A 15,908-nucleotide genomic window follows, 5' to 3' on the forward strand; every position below is an offset into this window, starting at 1 on the left:
AGGAGGATCTGGGTAGCATTATTAAGGTAATGACATAGTATTTGGCTCTCTTTTTTTTCGACAAGAGACCAGGCCCATGGCGACATTGAACCCAAAACCAACAACTTTCCCTCCTACACGACAGTCTTGTATCTTCGTTTCCACCTCCATTGCCACTGCCAATTACCGACGACCACTGCGAACTTCTTCTTGCCAACACCATTTCGCGAGATATCATCTTCATCATGTCGCTGTGTTTTAGGAGTGGTCGTGTTCTGTTTTCTATCTCCTATGTCAGACCCATTTCGTTCTCCATCATCCAAGATTTGCACCGCTAACTAGTTGCAATCGTCGCTACTGTTGAAGACCCTTGGGCACCTCCTCCATTCAATCTCCCAACCCTCTCGCAGTTGCGATGCATACTCACTAAACCGCGTCTCCATTTTATCTCCCTAAGTGGCTGGCGTTGCGCCTATGCCTCACCTCACCAAATCTCGTCTCCATTTCCCCTCGCAGACCAATTTCTGCATCCTTCATTGCTGCGCATAGGTAGCTCTCTCTTAGTGGCCGGTGTTGCGCCGAAGACCTGTCCAATGTCGTTTCCATTTGATCGCCGGACTGAGGATGACGACCATTAGAACATCCGTCGTGATCATCGGTGCTTTTTGGGATATGGGTTTTGTGTTGTCAATTTTTTAGGGGAAAGAGGGCAGCCCACGTTCCAAAGCCCATGATGAACAAACAAATGTAGCCTAGTTCGTCCAAAAAAGAATCGAACCGGGTTTTATGTATAAAATCGAACCAAACCATAAAGAACCGGTCTACAAATTTATTAAACTTAGGGTCAAATTTAGCATTTCCATAAATTTCTGTACGGATTCGATCCCAGCCACCCAAATGGCATCTTTCCATCTGGTCCACCATGGTCCTGATTATACTTTCCCCACCAAAGACAAAACCTTCTTTGGATCTGGATACCAAAGTTATTTCCCCTTGAATGTTGCTTTATTCCTCAAGCAAGAATTACAGTGAACTTTCTAAATCTCATGACTCTCAAATCAAACTACAGTATACACGTACGTGTACACGTCATACTCACATTAATATTAATTTGGATAAACTATTAAGAGAAAAGGACAAATTTGTCCCTGGCCTTTTTTTTAGAAGACATTTTCATCCCCGATGATTGCAAAATACAATGATGTCCCTGACCCTTCAAAATTTTGGACAAATCTATCCCCCCGTTAATCTCAGCCCGTTAGCCCCGTCGGAAAGTGGTGAGTTGGCTGCCGTTGGTCTGACGTGGACGTAACGGGATGCCACGTTGGCAAGACTTTTGGAAATAGGATAGATTAGTCTCCAGCCTCCAAAAACGACGTTGTTTCTCCCCCACCCCTCCAAACACAGTTTAGTTCCCATATGCAATACCTATAACACCCATGCTTTGTCCTCTGAATTACTGAAAACCCTAGAAGAGCAACGATCAAAGTTCCCCCCTGTTTCTCCCTCCAAAAATTGCACTACGTGGAAGAGCAATCGATCCGTCGTGGAGTTGCTGTGGGAGGCCAAGAAGGAGTGTTTCGTTGAGGGCGTACTTGGTGCTTCCTTAGAAGGTAAGATCGTGATCCTTGTCGTTTAGGTTTTAGTTATTGTGTGGGAAGAAAGGGTGAATGCAGTGTGTGTGCATGTTGAGAGTGTGGGAAAAACAGGGGTATAATGTAGTGGTTTATTTCCTTTGAAAAGGTTGGGTGTATGATTAGTAGGGGGGAACTTGTTCGGGCAAAGGGGTTTTCTTCAAAATTTTGGTAACTGTTTCTGGACTGAGACGTTGTTGATCATTTGTTAATTTCAGATGGTTGACGTTTTTGTGGTGCCGGTTTTTCACCATGGAGGGAAGTTTGTCAGAGGGATTGATGGAGCCCTGGTTTATGAAAATGGGAAGGAAGAGAGGTTCCCTGAGATGGACCTGGACTTTGTGAACTTTGGGGACCTTGTTACGTTGTTCAAGGGTTTGGGATACCAATCATATAGGGAAGTATACTGGTATGATCCCACAAGTAGCGACATTGAGTCGGGCTTGAACAAGTTAACTGGGGATGTTGGGATAAATGCAATGCGAGATAACATATCGAAGAACCAAAACTCTACTGAGTTTCATATATACTTTGATCATAGAGTAGATGTCCCTGAGGTTGTTGAAGATGCTGGAAGGGATGCTGATTGGGCAGTGGATGTAGAGGTGGATGTGGATGAGATATTAGAGGAACTGAAGACATCCTCTTCATCAGATGACGGGTACGAAAGCACGGAGGATGTGTTGTACAAACCTCCACCAGTTGGAGTGGAGATCTCTAGTTCTGAGAGTGAAAAAGAAGCCAGTTGCAAGAGAAAAAGAACAACACAGGGTAGAAAAAAGATAGTCTCCCCGAAGAAGCCAGTTGCAAGGAGGCAAGGATCAAAGGGAAAGGCTAAGGTTGAATAGAGGAGGGTTCAGAAAAGGACCAGGGTGAATGTTAGGGGAGAAAATAGTTCAGGGGGTAATATTGGTGGTCAAGGGGCTGCTCGGCCGAATGATCAAGGAGGAGGTGGTGGTAATCATGGTGTGGACCCGAATAATGCAGGTGTAGGGGGTTTCTATATTAGTGAGTTGCCATCAGAAATAGAAGAAATCGTATTTGAATATGAATCCGAGGAGTTGCATACACCCATTTCATCTGATGATGAAGGTAGTAGCAGGAGATTTCCTGAATTCGATGATGACTATGCTCACGGTGAGGGGAGATTTGAGTTGGGAACCAGATTTGCTACTGTTGAAAGGTTTAAGGAGGTGGTGAAGGATTCTTTCAATTCTCAAGGGAGGGAGCTGAAGTGGATAAAGAACGACAAGGAGAGGGTAAGGGTGGGTTGCAAGGATGAGGAGTGTCCATTCCTGGTTCATTTGTCCTATAACAAAACATTGCAGTGTTATCAAGTAAAGACATATGTGCAAGAACATACTTGTGCAAGGGATTTAGGGAGCAATGCAGCTGACCTGCATTGGCTTAGCAAGAAGATTGAAAAGAGGATGGCAACCCAACCCCACATGAACACGAAGGAGGCAACTGACTTCCTAAGAGAGGAGTTTTCATTATGTCCCAACCCTAAGATGGTGTACAGAGCAGTAGTGGAGGCTAGGGAGAAGATCATGGGCAATGAGAGGGACCAATACAAACGAAGCAGAGACTACTGTGAGCAGATTCTGATAAGCAATCCAGGTTCGACGTCCAGGTTGGAGCTTATGCCAGTTCCATAATCACCTCCCGTATTTGATAAGCTATACATATGCTTGGATGCTTGTAAGAAAGGGTTCAAGGATGGGTGCAGACCTTTGTTGCACCTAGATGGTTATTTTTTGAAAACCTACTACATGGGTTGGCTTCTAGCAGCAGTTGGCCAAGATGCCAACAATCAGTTCTACGTTGTTGCATATGGAGTTGTTAGGAGTGAGACCAAAGATGCTTGGAAATGGTTCCTGACTAATCTTCAGGAAGACATTGGTGTGCCAACCATGGGTGGACCTTCATATCAGACCAACAAAAAGTAAGGTTTAATTATGATTAATCAATTAGTTTAGTTTCAGATATGAATGTTTTAATTTCACATTACATTCCTTACTGTCCTCGTATGGTGCAGGGTTTACTGCCTGCGCTAAAGGAAGTTATGCCACATGCAAGGCTCCGCAATTGTGTGATGCACATGTGGAAGAACTTTATCAATCGTTTCAAAGACTTGTACATTAGGGAGGTTGTGTGGGAGTGTGCTAGATGCACAACCATTGCAGAATTCAAGGAATGTATGGACAAGCTGAAGCAAGTTAACCATGGGGCTTGGGAATATCTCAGCAGGTTTCCACCAGAAAGTTGGGTTAAGGCATATTTTTCTCATGCGCCAAAGGTTGATAACCTCACAAATAATATGTGTGAGGTTTTTAATGCAGAAGCACTTCGGTGACACTCCATCTTTGCCATCCTTCCCCTTAGGACCAGAACCTTCGGCGAATTGCTCTTCTCTTCCTACACCTCCACTCCTTCGCGAGCAAGATGATACCCCATCCGATGCCATGCTCCCTTTCTTCGTTCACCACCTTCACCCTTTCTGTGCACTCGAGGAAATAGGGTTCAAGAATTTGAAAGATTGGGGGTGGGGGAGAAACGGCGTCGTTTTTGGAGGCTGGGGACTAATCTGTCCTATTTCCGAAAGTCTTGCCAACGTGGCATCCCGTTACGTCCACGTCAGACCAACGGCAGCCAACTCACCACTTTTCGACAACGCTAACGGACTGAGATTAACGGGGGAATAGATTTGTCCAAAATTTTGAAGGGTCAAGGACATCATTGTATTTTGTTATCATCGGGGACGAAAATGTCTTCTAAAAAAAAGTCAGGGACAAATTTGCCCTTTTCTCAACTATTAATTTAGTCACTAACATTTAAATCAAATTATAATTTGATCTATAAATATTTCAGTCTCAAAAATTTTCAAATAAGTTTAATATTATCTCATTAAATTTGACATTTCTATATGTAAGTAAAATTGAGCCACTAATGATCACTAATGTAAAAAAAATTTCATTAATTATTCGAGTCAAATTTAATAATAGGACAACATTGAATCCATTTAAATTTTTTTGGAATTGGAATAAGAGGTTTAAATGTTAGGAACCAAATTAGAATTTAACTCAAACATTAAAAACCAAATTAGTACTTTACCCTACTAATTTTGATAAAACTCAATTAGCAAACAGTTTTCAACAATACTACCTGATAAACTAGTCCCTTGATAAACCTCATTTCCAGAACAAATAGTTACATGTCATGGGTTATTAATCCCTGGGATATTTAGCAACAGAAACATCTACGTACTAAGTAAGTGCTGTAGAGTGATCTTGATACAAGGGCTTTCCAACTTGCAACACATGGAAATGGTCACAAATGTAAAATCCCCTCTGCTATCCGCTTAGTTCAAACTGGTGCCACCAAATACAAAAAATTAAGGGGTTGGCATGAGATTTTATGCCTTGTTACTACTGACAACATGGTTTTCTGAATTTTGTCCAACTTTAGAATTGTCCACTCCGAGGATCTGAGTGGGAGGTTTCTCTGCTTTCTTGACTTCAACATCTTTGCAATTTTTCCCTTCTGACAACCGAGTAGGATGCTGTTCCGTTTTCTTGGTTTTGTCCACGTCTTTGGGGTTTATAAAGCTTGGCTGGTTGGTCGAAGAAAGAAGTCTTGCCCACATCCTATCGGTAATCACAACCTGGTTCTGCCTCTCAATGATTCTCTGTGTATCAAAATTTTTAACATTCATCCACAAAAGTCAGAATTATCGTATAGCAGGAAAACACAAACTATCACTTAAAAATTGAAGTAATAGAATGCAAATGTTCACCCCACAAATTTGTTCTGTGTACAACAGTAAATCATTCTTGGTTCTCAACAATATTAGCATATACAAATACCTATGCCTTCATTTTTTACATGCAGGTAGTAGAAGAATGCTAAGTTATAAAACAATTCAGAACCTGTGTAGGTATATGGAGCAACTTAGTAACTTACTTGGAATGGAATATAAGTTTGTCTTCCATTGACAAGCCCACTTGTGTATCCAGTAAACCCAGCCATTGCTCCATGAACTGCACTCTGAGCAAGAAGCGTACAGTAGACATTGTCTGATGCATTACTTGGAACTGCACGTATCATGTAAGTGGGATCTGCCATATAAAACAGTTAAGAACTCAAATATATTGTGGCCAAATTTAAAAGATGATATCTATATTCCCAACCAAAATGGTTGACAAAATAAGAAACAAATAAAGCAAAAGGGCAAGGGATGAAGTTGGATAAACTTACCTATATATTTAAGAGTGATAGCCATCTTATTTTTCCTGGCAAAATGATCCTATTATAGAAGAACAAACATCTACTAAGAGGGAGAAATTTGCATAAACTGAATAGTCTAGTAAGAAAGACATTCAACAGAGATAGGTAAGAAAGTTAAAAGGTTAGACAATATTCAAATCCAAGCAAACACGCACAAACCATCTAGTATAAAGTCAAGCCATGCTGGTAAACTGGGTGCGCTTTTGAAATTGCATCTGCCATTTTCATTTTCCTATTATCTTCATGCAATGCGCGCACTTAGATAGCAGATAGATTAAATTATTAGAAAAAATGATGATTTTTTGTTAAAAAGAAAAAATAGGTGAGAAGGAAAGAATATGGAATATGATGAAGGTTCCCATTGAGAAACCCAAATAATAAACCAAGATCCTGAGATAACCCATGCAACAGTGCATGGCATATAACAAGTTAACAACACTAGTATTATGTTAATTAAATTACCAAAGGTTCCAATTAGCACTTAATTAGTTAGCATTATGTAGTGTAAACAATTACATATTACACAAGATGTCCAATTGTGGCGTGGAAGAAAAAGCACCAACAACTATGACACTAGCAATCCGTGACTAACATCCCAATACCATGATATATAGTTGGGATAATATGTGCTTAACCACTGCCAGTGATTAGGTTAGGTTATGACCTTATGGATAGAGATTAGCTTAGATATGGCCTTATGTGACTGAAGCAGGTCTCATGAAAGCCCCAGTCAAATCAAATGAATCTTTGTCTATATAATAATGATAATAGCTACTAGTGTAACTAGTAAGAGCTCACAGAGCATGTAACTCTTCAATTCTTAAGGGGATACAGACAAATAAATGACCGAAAGTATTCTACTACACATTTCTGAGGGGGCAAAAAATTAGTTTCAAAGATTTTTCATATGAACAAGTAAATTACCTTGATCCTTTGGGATATCCATAGACCAACGTCTTGAAGTAGCTTGTTTCCAGAAGCATCTTTTGCATTCATGGCTTGAGCATTTTCCTCTGTAAGAAGATCTTGACCAGCCCCCTCTGCTATAACTATAACCATATGACCGTTTTCTTTTAGCCTCTTCTCAATAAATTCAAACAGCCCACCATTTCCTTCAAGGAAGAAGGGTGACTCTGGAATCAGGCAACAGTCCACGTCTCTACTAGCAAGAGTAGCATACATTGCAATAAAACCTGCAATGTAAGAAATAAATAAACAAATAAATAATAACAAATAAGCCTGTTAAAGGAAACATCATAGTCATAACTTGCATCAAGTCAAACCCAAGATTTTAAATAATTTTATCAGAGGCTTGAAAGACATGTGAGGTGTACTTACCACTATAGCGCCCCATAAGCTTTACAATGCCAATGCCATTCTCAACACTTTCAGCTTCAACGTGTGCTGCATTAATGGCACGTTGAGCCTCCTCAACCGCAGTATCAAAACCAAATGACTTGTCAATGACCTGCAGAAAAGCAAGAAAATCCACATTATAAATCTCTTCAAAGTTCAAACATAACATAGGTAAGTGACTATTTAGATACACTGTAAATGGTAAGAGTTCAGCGAGAAAATTTATGGGATTGTGATCAAGCATTACCGGGATGTCATTGTCTATGGTTTTAGGAATCCCAACTACTGCTACTTTCAGCCCTCTCCGTCTAATTTCCTGTGCAATGACTAAAATCAATTTAGAATGCCAGCTTAATATATCAATGGACGCCAAGAATGTTGATGATCCACCATGCAGATGCGAAATTCAATCAATTTATTTTCAGTTTTCAGAACAGCCATATGCTCCAAACTTGTTCCAATTGAAATTACCATAAAGCTTGATTTAACCCACGAAAGCAGTATTACACCATAAAAATTACAGTCTTGGAATATAACTAAACTGATGTGTTTCATTGCCGTGATTACCTACTGAAAAAAATAACTACTATATTACTACCCTTTGTTTTTGTTGGGTCTTGAAAACTCGAGGCATGAATGTGAAACTTGACAGTGATCTAGTTATACCTAAATATAATGTTTGAATTGATTTTATTTGTACTCTGTACTGTAAAAAATGAGAGTTTATGTAATGTTTATTTACTGAGATATGGCCAAAAAGGAAAGGAGGCCCCAATTGGTCTAGATTTTATTGAAACAAAAGCAGGCAGTTTCACATATAAACATTTATCACACTTATTCTTAGAATGTTTGGAATTGCTCGAGATAATTCCTCTCATCCCTTATGAATTTGTAGTCTAGGATTACCAATCAACAATAACCAACATAAAGAAACAAACCATGCAAACATTGGGCCTATAGCAGTCATGAACTTAACATGAATATTTGAGTGAAATGAAATTCCCTTTTATTTCTCTTATTAGAGAGCAAAGATAGGAACATTTTATCATGTAAACATCTGAATCACTATACCTCATAAATCACAGCTGCTCCTCTCTGTGTTCCATCACCTCCAATAACATAAACCTACAACCATACCCAAACAATGAAACCAAGGCACTGACAAAACCTCCAATAAAGAGTATTCCTGGAAGTATATTTATGACCCATTAATACAATTGACACATAGGAAACCTGATTTATTCCACGATCCTGGATGCTGTCAACTATCTTGTTAGTATCATGCCCTCCTCGTGATGTCCCAAGAAACGTACCCCCACGTTTATGGATATCATTGACCACCTTAGGTGTTAAGGTAACGGTGTTTTTTGAATAAAATCCTCTATAACCACCCTGCATAACATTGGATACAATTTAGTGGTGCAAACAATGAAGTACAGTAACTTAAGTTAAAATTGATTTCAGGGAATGCAATAGAGAGTTCAGTTGAACTTGCATCAATAGGATATTTTCCATATGAGCTTTCTTTGCCAACACAAATCATATGCTATACAATATAACGGAACTACAGATAATCGATCAAACATGAATTAACAGAGAAAGTATCCACTCACATCTATGCCAATGACACTGTTGACACCGTACATGTAAGAAAGGCCACAGACAATTTCCCTGATGACGGTGTTGAGGCCAGGGCACAGACCACCACAAGTAACAATGCATGCCCGCACATCATCCGATTTAAAATACACCTAATCATCATATTCATTAGGAAATCGTTAGTCAAAGCAAAATTTTCATTGCTTCTAATTCATTCATTAACAAAAAGTAGATAAATATATGTAGAGATTAAAGAAAAAAATTTAACCTTTTGTCGAGGCCCTGCACGTCGAAAATGCACACCCCTGGGACTATCCTTGTGAACAACAACCTACAGTAAGATGTACCAAAGGCCTTAAATACGATTGCAGCTTGTTAACGCCGTTGAATACGAAACAAATGCATTGCTTTTTATCATTTTAACTTATGTAATGTTTTGGTTTATCCTTCATTTGCTATGAGAACTAAAAAATGGCCCTTTTCTTTCCCTATAATTCAGAAATATGACAAATCAAGTTAAGTGGAGAAAAAAAAACTGCACAGTGGATGAAGAAAACGAACAAACAGCTAGAATGCAATGATTTCAGAGATGTAAATTGAACCTTCTGAGGAACGGTATCGTCCACGTGCACGAAATATTGCCTAATCAACACAAAAACACAAAGAGAATCAATACTTCAAGCATAACACACATTGCAATCTCAGATCACACGACTATACAAAAATAAAAATTAAAAAAATGAAAAGAAAAACTAGATTCACACTCACTTCACAACTGAGTAAGCTGGATTCGACCGCAACGGATTCGGATATGTCTGCAAAAAAAATAGAAAAAATAAAAAATCATAATCATCAACTGTAACTTGAGAGAGAGAGAGAGAGAGATGTACAGGAAGATTGGGAATGTAGTCGGATAAGTGAGGAACGTCTTCGAGTATATAACCAGCTTCGCCATGAACGATCTTCATATTGGCATCACTAGAAGCCATTGCTACCTTCTTCACTGGGATTCCTTCAATACTTTCCCTCTTTTTTCTTTTCGTTAACGCTCAGATTCTTACGGAGAGATTTTGAGAGTAAGAGACTAGAAACAAAAATATCAAAACGACGAAGAAATATAAAGGAGGAGACAGAGAGTGGAACGAATTGAAACGAGTGGGACTAGCGATAACTTGTTGCGGCGATACGCTCCTAGAATATTGACGCAGACAGATGGAGCTGGATCTGGGCCGTTGGTTGTGGAGATGGACGGTAGATATTGGATCACTTTTGTTATGCAGAAGCTTCGCCAGCAGGGACGATGCGGTGGTCTTGGAAAACCAGTGGCGCGGTTTTACTGGTTAATGTTCTTATGTACCGTCAAACGTCAACCCGTTATGCCACCCCGGTTTACGATATTCTTCATATTTTAATTGAAAAAATGACAAATAAATTTTTTTATAGTGAAAACAAATAATTTATCGAGTAATTAAAAGTATAAAAATATTTATTATTTTTTAATATGTATAATATTTAAATTTTTAAAAAAAATTATTTATTTTTATATATTTAAATAAAAAAATTAGATGTTTTTTATTTTGAAAAATAATAAATATTTTTTATATTTTTAATTAATAAAAAATTATGTGCCTTTAAATTATAACGTGAGAAATCTATTTTTTATTTTAATTTTCTTTTCTTTAATGTAACAGACTAACAATACTACAATAGTCACTCATCAAGCTTTAAACCATAGAGGTAGTCGGGACTAAGTAAAATCTTGTTGGCGCTTTCTTTTCTCCCTTTTTTTTTTTTTTTGTCATCTCTTTATCTTGATAGCATTTAGATGGAGATAAGAGATATAGTGTAAAAACAAACTAATATCCAAGAATATATTGTTTTTTATTATTTTTTATAGATAAATTATTAAAAATGTACTTAAATAATTTTATCGTTCATAAAAATATATTTAAATTTTATTATTAAAAAAATATCTTTAAATAATTTAAAAATACGACAAAAATATTAAACATTAAATACGTATCTTTAAAAAAAATTTAAAAATTAAATTTTAACGCAGTATTTTACAAACATGATTAGCAAAGTGAGATATTTTTATCTTTAAAATTTAATGCTTTTTTGTTAAGTATACTTTTGTGTTTTTTTTGTCAACAACTAATAATACTTTTAAAAAATAAAAAATATAGAGATAAAATTTTTATTTATTTTTTGCGTGTATTTTTTAAATAACTATCTAAATATTTTTGTAAAATTTTTGTTAGAAAATTATAATGAAGAAAAAGATAACAAAACTTATATTTGTTGTGATTTTAAGAAACGATTAAATTATTTTCTTTAGAGATATATTTATTTCCACATTTAATTGCTATAAAATTGATAATAACACTCTTCCAAAATATAATTAAACCTATGAATTTTTTATTTAGCAATTATAAAAAATTCTCCACTCTTTGAACAAATAAATATAACAATATTTAGTAGATGAATGATCGCACACTTAGTACTAAATCTTTTGAAATAATGGGCAATTATATAAATATGAATAAAGTTCTACATCCAAACAAAATATTTAACCAAGTTTAACTAAGTTGTTATAACAATTTTTCAAATCACGCGTCTTCTTCTCTTTTTCCATTTCCTTCTCCGTTTTCTTTTCCTTCTCCTTCTATATATCTTCTTCTCCTCCTCCTCCTCATTCTCCAATGTTGTGTCTTTTTCTTGTTACTCTTTAAGTAATTTTCTAACTGTTTGTTCAAATCTAAATCAAATTACTAATAAATCAGAAATAGGAATTTAAAATAGATCAGAAAAAAACATATCACAGTGTTTAAAACAATAAATGATTCAAGTTCAAATCAGTTGAATAAGAGTAATTTAGATTTTTCTTCTAAATCGAATCAAGTGGATGGTGTTTGGATTATTCAATTTTAAATTGAATGGAATGGAATGCAATCGCTAAATTCAGTTGTTTATGAACACCATTTTCAGTTCATTTGGTATTATACAACGGTTTCGTTTTGATCATATTTTCGGTTCATTCGTGACGCAGGTGTTTTTGAATTCAAATTTATATAATGGACAATTTTCGGTTCATTTGGTATTATGCAACGGTTTCGTTTTGATAATATTTTCGATTCATTTGGAACGCAGGTATTTCTAGATTCAAATTTATATAATGGATAATTTTCGGTTTATTTGATATTATACAACAGTTTCGTTTTGATAATATTCTCATTTCATTCGAGACGCATGTGTTTCTGAATTCGAATTTATATAATGGACCATTTTCGGATCATTTGGTATTATACAATGGTTTTATTTTGATAATATTTTTTGTTCCAAAATTATTTAATGATGTCACCACAGAGAATCAAAATCAATAAAGATGTTAGTAAAATGTTGGTGTTGTTGGTGATGACAATAACGAAAAAGAAAGATAACGAAGAAGAAGAAGAATCTACGTGCACAAATTTGAAAGAAGAACGAGGAAGATGAGGAGGAGGAAACAGAGAAGGAGAACAAGAAAATAAAGAAGAAGAAGTTGCATTATTGAAACGCACGTGTGATACACACTGGTGTGATAAAAGTGGTTTTTGTTAAGTTTGATCCAACTTAATTGGACTTGGTTGCTAAAAACACTTGGATGTGTAGCTAGACTATGGCATCCTATAAGTCACGTATTTTTGTTGGGTAAATTATGATTAAGAAGATGACAAAATCTTATATTGTTTTGATTTTAAGTACGATTCGATTGGTTTTTTTAGAGAGATATTTGTCTACACACTTAGTTGTTATAGAGTTGATGATAATACCCTTTCAGAATACAATAAAACCAATAAATTTCTTAGTTAACAATAATAAAAAATTCTTAACTCTTTTTAATAAAGAAAAACTCTTAATAGTTAGGGTAAAGTACTAAATTGGTCCCTTACGTTTGGGTGTAATTCTGTTTTGGTCCTTAAGATTTAAAATGTCATATTTGAATCCAAAAAAGTTTCATTTAGCTTTAATGTAGTCCTACCGTGAAGTCAAAGTTAAATAATTAACGGAATGTCCTATATGACAACAATACAAGAATAAGGTCAATAATATCGAAAACAATTACAAGTTTCATATGCACAAAATCAACTGTGAATATATCAATATATTTATTTATCATTTTTTCTACCATTTAAATGAAATAAATATATTGATGCATGCACGGTTGATTTTGTGCCTTTGGAGCTTGTACTTGTTTTTCAGATTATCGACTTTATTTTTGTACTGTTGTCATGTAGGACATTCCGTTAATTATTTAACTTTGACCTCACGGTGGGACTACAGTGAATCTAAAAGAATTTTTTTTGGATTCAAATAGGACACTTTAAACCTTAAAGACCAAAATAAGATTATGCTGAGTTTTTAAAATTAAATTATGAAAGTTTTATATAATTTTAATTGAAATAATTTAAAGTTTTGACTAATGTTACGAACTAAAAGAAAATTTATTTATTTATCTATAATTTTAAATTAAAGTGTTTAATTACAAATAATTTGTAATTTGAAAAATAAATAGTATATTTGAAGTTAATTATATTAGGTTAAATTTAGTTTTAAATTAATACTCTATCCTAACCCCAAATTCCCAATTCTAAACCATAATTTTACCTAACCCTAACCTTTTTTACCCCTATAACTTGTCAACTCCTTGGTGAGCCACGCTCACCCTCCCTCATGACTCACTCACCACCGCCTTCCTCTTCCTAGATACACACACAGACTCACTTCACTCACTCTCAGCCTCACCAATGCACTCATACTCAAATCTTTCACTCTCGCTTCCCACATGCACACACGCAGAAATCGAAAAAAGAGAAGAGAAAGCTCGCGAAACAGAGAGGGATGGAGCCGTACCCCGCTATCAACCCACACCTCGCCGAAGCTGTTGCGGAGAGGAGAGACGGAGAGAGAACGACGCCGCAAGACCAGAGGCGCACGAGAGAGGAGACGCGATCGATGAATGGGAAGGAAGAAGGTTCCTCAGCCGCCAAGTCTTGCTGCCAATCGGAGCCCTAGCCATCACCGTCGAAGACGCCACCACCACTGCCACCGATGCCGTCAATTTGGGTCAGAATCATGGTTGTTGCGCCTGTTCTCGTCAATAGAGCTGTCATTGAAGTTGTTGATTTGGTTCCAATTCCTCCATTGTTGAGACTGAAACTGTTAGAGCTGCTGTTGTGAATTCAGACTGAGTGGAATTGTTACGTTAAATAATATGCTTGCGACATCGAGGTAGGTGATTTGTTTTAAAAAATAAATGTTTTAAGTTATGATTACCAATAAAATTAAATGAGTAACTGCAAATGGTTTATGGTTGCTTTGTGTGAATAATTGTTGGAATTGAGTTGAATCATGGTTGTAGTTGGTGATTGGTTTAATGATTTAATGTAGTAGTTATTGACGATGTTGTGTATTTTGAAGTTATGCTTGCTGCTAGTACTTATTGATGTTGGTTTTGTGTATGGAATGTTGCTATGGCTGCTGGAAATTGATTTGATGAATCAGAACTTGAGATATGTTGTTATAGATGAGATGCTGAAGAATGGATGCTGTGATAATATGGTTACGTTGCACCTATGATATGAATTGTGATATATTGAATTAAGAGTTCTTGGGCAACTTTGGTTAGTCAAAAGAAAGTTAGAAATATGGTTTTAGATGAATCATTGGCTTGAATATAGGATTTGGTATGTGAGGTTGTTGGACATACTTTGTGCAGAATTTCTGCAGAAATATGCATAATTGGCAGCAGAACAAATGACTTTTTAGGAGCAGTCCAGACCTAATTTTTAGAGGAAATTATTTTTATGTAAAACTTTAGTGTGTCTTGAATATTCCATAAAAATTTCAGGGAATTTGGCCAAGTGGTTTGGAAGATATGATTTTTTGAAGTTTAGTGGTTGCTACAGATTTTTCTAGTTTTCTGGTTCTATAGTACCAACTTCCAGAGGCTATAATTTTTAATTTAAACATAATTTTGAGTTGATTTCAAAAGGATTTTAAAGTTCTATCAGTCTATTTTAAGTGAGTACAAGTTTAATGTTCATATCTATTTTGTAGACTTAGATAAGTCACTTGGAAGGTCGGTTATTTGCTGGAAACTCTGAATTGGTTTATGAAAACAGGGCTCCACTTCCAATTTAATGAATTGATATGAATCTGAAACTTGTGGATTCTGAAACTTATGGATGTTGACTATAATCTCACGAAAATTTAGAAGCAACAGATTAGAATTGAAATTATTATGGAATTTATAAAAAAATGGCTGCTGTCTGTTTTTCGAATTTTTGTAAATGCAACAGCAGAATTTTAAAGCTTGTATAAAATTCAATTCTAATCCAAATTTAGTAAAATCTAACTTAAATTAAAGATTAAGATCTCTAGAGTTACCTTACCAACATGGTTTTAGATTAGACAAACTTAGGAAAAGAAAAAGAATGTAAGTTGCCCTAAGAAAGGTTAAAGTTAAAGACAATGATATTGAGAGACATAGTGAAGAAAGAAAAAATGAGGAACAAGGAATGAAATAAAAGTTGAGAATTATTTTGAATGGGCCTTTGTGCCGAGTGCTAATGCGGAAGTACCCGCCTAACTGATAGCCTAAGATTGCTAATGTGGGAATGTCCACCTAATTGATAGCATATTGTATGTTTAATTGGGTTTTTGTGCCAAACTGCTAATGCGAAAGTGCCTGTCTAACGGATAGGTTGAGATTGCTAATGCGAGACTGTTCGCCTAATTGATAACACTGTTCCTTACTGTGATATACATTGAACTATTATTATAATGAGGCCTAATTGACACGGGTAACCGTGATGCCAAGGTGTCTAATTGACACGGTAAAGGGACCATATTCGGGGTTCACTCCGAGTAACGTCGGGTTGCAGGTAGACAACCGACGTATGAGCTCATGGCCTGCGCTAGGAACAGGCATACATCATATTGTTTGCACATTTGCATTTGATTGTGTTTGCTTTTCTTGTTTCTCTATGATTCTGCTGTTTGTCTTCTTGC

General features: G+C 36.1%; 1 protein-coding gene across 1 annotated transcript; it reads right to left on the reverse strand.

Moving 5' to 3' along the window:
- Positions 1-4,775: 4,775 nt before the first annotated feature.
- LOC112706323 (ATP-dependent 6-phosphofructokinase 6) lies at positions 4,776-10,246 on the reverse strand. The gene is made up of 13 exons (XM_025757577.3): positions 9,746-10,246; positions 9,624-9,670; positions 9,458-9,497; positions 9,124-9,186; positions 8,870-9,007; positions 8,490-8,648; positions 8,328-8,381; positions 7,504-7,572; positions 7,239-7,368; positions 6,825-7,093; positions 5,871-5,919; positions 5,577-5,731; positions 4,776-5,301 (listed from the first exon to the last, which is right to left on the reverse strand). Exons 1-13 carry the CDS (start codon positions 9,842-9,844, stop codon positions 5,029-5,031), a joined length of 1,545 nt encoding a protein of 514 aa, XP_025613362.1. The 5' UTR covers positions 9,845-10,246; the 3' UTR covers positions 4,776-5,028.
- Between the last annotated feature and the right edge of the window lie 5,662 nt (positions 10,247-15,908).

This window comes from Arachis hypogaea, chromosome 8, assembly GCF_003086295.3.
Source record: "Arachis hypogaea cultivar Tifrunner chromosome 8, arahy.Tifrunner.gnm2.J5K5, whole genome shotgun sequence".
NCBI lineage: Eukaryota > Viridiplantae > Streptophyta > Magnoliopsida > Fabales > Fabaceae > Arachis > Arachis hypogaea.